Below are 5,578 nucleotides of genomic sequence, written 5' to 3'. Positions count from 1 at the left end.
TGTACTCTGAATTTGCTTATAACACATTTTGTGCCTAAGTAGGTTCGTTTTCTCATTTATATAATTTCTTTTTCTTTTTAAAAAAATATAAAGAAGGGGATAATAAAAAATAACTAGTATATACCATATATTTGTAACTGGTAGTTGATAGCTGATAAATTAATTTGAGTGTTTGATAAATTAACTGTTATACTAGCTGATAAATACAAAATGACATAAAAGATATTCTTAATTAAAAATCGATAATCTTATTATATTATTGTATTATATAATTAAATTAATTTTTATAAAATAAAAATATATATATTAGCAAACACATGAAAAAAATTAATATATATTAAAATTAAAAATAACATCAAAATATATCAAACAATTATATATAAATTTTTAAATGAACCTATATAATAACATTTATATATAAATTTAATGAGATATATAAAATATTTTGAATTCAATTATATTATTTAAAATAATAATAAAAATAATTTTACTGTCTATTTTACGATAAAACTCCAATATTATTACGAATCTTCGTCCTCTTAATAATCTCTTAATGTTTCACGAATTTAGAAATTAGCAATACTATCTCTAAATTCATTACAAGGTATGAAATTTTAATGTCATTAAAAAAGTTAAATATTGCATTTTTTTTTGTTAATCGACACGAATATAATTATACAACGCATAAACTATTTTATATAAAAGGATAAAATTATATTTTTGTTAAAATAATAAGGGTATAAATGAAATAAAAAGCCACAAGCTAAAAGTTCAAAAGCTACTTTAAATAGCTTTTAAAAAAAACTAAAAGTTAGTAAAAAAACTAGAAATTAAAAGTTAAATGAGAGTTATCAAACAAATTTTTTTTGTTAATATAAGTTGAAAAACTAAAAACTTTTTTTCTGATGTTACCAAAAGAGCCAAAAATATACAAGATTAGATATTTGAACTAACGTTAGATATTCGAACTACTGAAGTGTCAATATTAACCAAAATTACCATTATATGTGTCATGTTCGTCTTTAACCGTAGTATGCATTATAATATATGCATATTTATTAGATTGATTCGTACCATTTTGTCTAAGTGTTATCCTCCCTTGCCTTTGCTTTAGCTTCACTTGCTTTTGCCTCTAACTTCCTTGCACCAGTCTCCTTCTCCCATGCCTATGCAATCCTTAACATGATATCCTTTTTTGTTACAACAATTTTCATAAAAGTTAAGTCAACATTATTAAAAGACGTTGCAAATGCTCTTCTCTTGCTCTTCCTTTAATTTTATTTTGCACGAATTTGGTTTGTTCATTCTGATTCTTGTTTGGTTGAGTCGGTTCTAAAATCTTTATTGGTTTGATTATTATTTAGATAAATTGTTGGTTTATTTTATTTTGCCCAGCATCTTCAATTTTTCTGTTTTTCTTACTTTTAGTTTTTCTGGTTTGATCATTCTATTTTTGGAACACGACTTAAATTTTGCTATTTCCATAAATTTCATTATCATGTTTTCTAATATCTTCCTAAATCATGTTTTTTATGCATTCATCAAATAATTTTTTCAGATAAATTTTACCTGCTGAATTACTCACTTAGAGTATGATTCAGATCCTTAACTATTGAACTGACATGCTTTGGCACACTGTATAGTTTGATATATGAATATAATCAACCTTAAAACAAATTTTACTTAAATGTCATAAACAGGAAATCAAAAACCTTCTGTAACTAACTATGCAGTTTAACAAACAGAAGCACATGGGAGGCATTCCTTAATAATAAGGAATAATCAGTTTGTTCATAAGCACCAACCCACATGCATAACTAAGAACTTTGGTACACCTACAACAACAATGCTTTGCTTAAAGCAGTAGTAGATATTGACTATCTACCATTCACATTCTACTTTCACTTCCAACTAATATTTAATGGAAGTTTAATCTCTCAGATCTATTGAAAATATTAGTAAGGTGGATAAGAGACTGGGCTAATTCCATCAGGGCGGCGTGACCTAGAACCGCCAGAACCGTTAGCGCTATCCAATGCCTCCCCAAAAGCTCTCCGGCTGTAATCATACTGGTTGCCACTGTAGTGAGATCCATACCCACTAGATTGATCAGTTACACGATGAGGAGGTGGAACTGCCATTGAATTAAAAAAAGCCACAGCAAGTATTAAACTGAGTTTCAATGAAGTGATAAACTTAAGACTTAGGAGAAGTTGAAGTACGTAAGTAATACAGATATTACCTTGAGAATAATTCACCGCATGATCTGAGAATCGGCTAGGTATTGATTGCCTAGGGGAATGCTGAAAATTTTCTGAACTAGTTACTTGAACAGGGTAAGGCCTTGGTCGTTGAGAAGAATTTGAAGTGGGTGTAGTAGCTGGAGAACTATTAGGGGTGTTTTTGTCCTTATTTGCAGCCTATACACGCCAGTCACAATGCAGGCCGACATGAAAGAAATTTAAATTATCAAATAGAATTTAAATATTTTCAACAATTTACAGAAAGATTGAAAATTTCCAATGCTTCAGCTTGTCAAACTCTAAAGAAAGAGCTAAATTTTTATTCGAACACTTTTAAAGAAAGAATAAAAACTGTCCAAGTTAATAGGTTACATAAGGTGGAAATTATAGATGTCAAGAACGCACCGCAAACCTCAGTGTCCGTTTGTACAGTGTTACAAGGCCTGAGAAAAGTTTGACAGCATATTCTGCAATCTCCTCAGTTTCAAACTCTGCAAAGGCAAAGCCTTTAGGTTTCTCAGTTTCCTTATCTTTAGGAATGTGCAAGTCCACCACTCGTCCAGCTTGAATTAATATATCATACAAGACCCTTTCTGTAACCCTCTCATCCAGATTGCCTGAATTAAATACAAGTACCCAAATCAGAACCCAAATAAGAACCCAAAAGTAGATGCCCCATGTTACATATACATAGAGGTGTACATTTAAAACCCCAAAAAAATTGTTTAGTAAAAATGGAAGTTCGAACCAGCTATTCTTAATAAGTATCAAGACTATTTCATAAAAACCAGGAAAATATAGCTGTGGGAAATTGAGCATAACTAAAGCTAAACGAAATAAAATCCATCAACGGTGTAGGAATGCCAAATCAGATAGAACATTATTGAGAAGTTCCATCAATAATTTTTTTTTACAGAAGTGAACATAGCAAAGAGAGAAAGGGAGATCTACCACATTATAGGATACATACAGAATAATTCCAAAAACAAAATCATCCCTGGTTGAAAGAGATTCAAATCTTATTTAAAGAGTAATATGGTATGAGGGCACTTGGCAAGCAAAATTTACATTTTTCAACAAAAAGTATTATGAACACAGAGCACAAAGATGGAAGAAATGAGTCAGTAAGTTCTACTTAATGATCTCCACTGCCAGTAAACGATATAGAAATTTCACATTTCTCTTTAAACGAATATGCAACAGTTCTAATATTAATCAAGACAGTGCTATGTATACATAACTCAAAGATGGAATAGGGAGAGGTACCCAGATAAATCTGCTTAGTGATCAAGTTATGGGGCAAGGTATTGTATTAGTTTCTGGAGAGTCTCTTCAGCAGATTTAATAGGGAGTGGAGTGGGGATTTTTTTAAATCTTAAATTCATGGTTTTTATAGGGTTTCCATAGGATTATGTGGGTTGTTGGTTACCCTGTTCAATTTGGTTCCATCTTAATATATAAATTCTATCCTTTTGAGAAAATCAACTTCTTTCATCAACAAAAGTTCCTATTCTATTTATTTACAGCCGTTAATAATATTATAGTAAATATAAAACTTAACAAATATGTTTTAGTCTTCAACCTATACGCCATCAACAAAATATCTTCATATTATCACAGTTCATTCTTCTTTATCCTAACAAAAATAAACTTTAACATATGTAGAATCGTGCAAGAAAAGATAATTACAAGACAACAACAACCAAGTCATATCCTATTAAGTGACGTCGGCTACATGGATCAACTTCCGCCATAATGTTTTATCCAGAACTATGTTTTTATCCAAATCGTTAATCTCAAGATCTTACTTAACAACTTCTTTTATAGTTTTTTAGGTCTTCCTCTACCCCTAGCTATTTGACTAGATCAACTTCTACCATAATGTTCTATCTAGGTCATGCTTTTATCCAAAATGTTAATCTCAAGATCTTTCTTAATAACTTCTTTTATAGTTTTTCTAGGTCTTCTTCTATCTCTAGTTGTTTAACTCCTCTCCATCTGATATACTCTCCTTATCAGTAATCACATAATCTACAAGTCCTTCTCTCTACATGCTCAAACCACCTAGGCCTATTTTCCACCATCTTTTCTACTATAGCTACTACTCCAACACTCTAATATTGCAATCTAAATTATCTCACATCTCTACCAAAATGCATTAATAAAGTTGCGTTCCGTAATCAATTTGACTATCTCTAAGAAAAACAAGAAAATTGAAGAACAAAATTCAATAGAAAAATAGTGAGGTTACCTATGTAAACGGTGCAACCTGAATTGCCAGACATAGCCGTATATAGATCTGATGTGAATCCTACCAAAGTATGACGAACCTCTGTTACAAAACAGGAAGATAATCAGCGCAAAGAAAGAAGAACCAGAACCTAAAAGAGCTTTGTTTAAAATCGCGCGGTGCGCGGTGGAAATTTGCTCTGCTGCGGTGACGCAATTCACTGGTGTGAGCACCGCGAAGTCGCGCTGGAATTGCATCTTAGCGCGCGCTGCCGCACCTTGGGAAGAGAAAGAAAGTATGAAGAAGGAAAAGAAGAAGAAAGAAAACCTGAACTTTGTTGATGGTTCTGGGGGAGGTGAACAACTTCGCCTGCGTTTTCCGGCGAGGTTCTTTACGGCCAGTGTTTCTTGATTTTGTGGACTTCTGAGTTCTGACTGAGTTCCGTTATTCTAGGGTTTCAAATTTTTTACACGAAATGTACTTTTAAAGAGTTTTTTTCTTTTTTAAGAAAAAGAGTTTTTTTTATTTATTTATTAATTAGTCAAATGATAAAAGAAATGTTTATTAAAGGGTTTTAGTAATTGTAAAAATTTAAAATACACTTGAGGGGGCGGATTCGAAATGTCACTTAAGATGAATTTCAGCCATTATTTTAAAAATTGGATCCATTATTAAATCGTTGAGGGGATTGATCAATGGTTAAACTGCTGGGTTACTGGTCGAACCGCACGACTAAATTGAATTAAATCGGATAATTTGGTTAGATAAAAAAGTATTTATTGCAATACTATATATTTATTAAATCGCTCGAACCGGATGACTCAGTCTTTAATTATCTACCAATACTCTTAATCTCTAAGCCATAAGTTATCAGCTAACTTATAAGAGTGATAGCTTATAGCTTATAGATAATGCCTAAGTTGATAATTGAGAGTTGATAAGCTAATTACACTACTACAAAATGCACATACGACAATGCCAAAGTCACAACGGTTCATCAATACACCGTGGTGACATATCTAAACTGAGGCACTAACAATTTTTTTATTTTTTAATTAAATAATGTTAGTATATAATAACGGTGGATGGTTTAACCATAGTGATA

General features: G+C 31.3%; 1 protein-coding gene across 1 annotated transcript; it reads right to left on the bottom strand.

Moving 5' to 3' along the window:
- Window positions 1-1,693: 1,693 nt before the first annotated feature.
- On the bottom strand, window positions 1,694-4,958 carry LOC131643705 (uncharacterized). Its single transcript, XM_058914004.1, has 5 exons — window positions 4,801-4,958; window positions 4,495-4,575; window positions 2,649-2,860; window positions 2,243-2,420; window positions 1,694-2,134 (listed from the first exon to the last, which is right to left on the bottom strand). Exons 2-5 carry the CDS (start codon window positions 4,526-4,528, stop codon window positions 1,956-1,958), a joined length of 603 nt encoding a protein of 200 aa, XP_058769987.1. The 5' UTR covers window positions 4,529-4,575; window positions 4,801-4,958; the 3' UTR covers window positions 1,694-1,955.
- Window positions 4,959-5,578: the final 620 nt, after the last annotated feature.

The sequence above is a fragment of the Vicia villosa genome, linkage group LG1, assembly GCF_029867415.1.
Source record: "Vicia villosa cultivar HV-30 ecotype Madison, WI linkage group LG1, Vvil1.0, whole genome shotgun sequence".
In the NCBI taxonomy this organism is placed as follows: Eukaryota; Viridiplantae; Streptophyta; class Magnoliopsida; order Fabales; family Fabaceae; genus Vicia; species Vicia villosa.
This window is presented reverse-complemented; position numbering and strand designations above follow the sequence as displayed.

What these genes read in the sequence shown, in the direction of transcription:
- LOC131643705 (XM_058914004.1), bottom strand. Translation starts at nt 4,528, where the DNA reads ATGTCTGGCAATTCAGGTTGCACCGTTTACATAG. An exon ending in AACGGACACTGAGGTTTGCG is followed by an intron (nt 2,421 to 2,648) that starts GTGCGTTCTTGA and finishes TGGCGTGTATAG; the next exon opens with GCTGCAAATAAGGACAAAAA. An exon ending in TGCGGTGAATTATTCTCAAG is followed by an intron (nt 2,135 to 2,242) that starts GTAATATCTGTA and finishes ATTCAATGGCAG; the next exon opens with TTCCACCTCCTCATCGTGTA.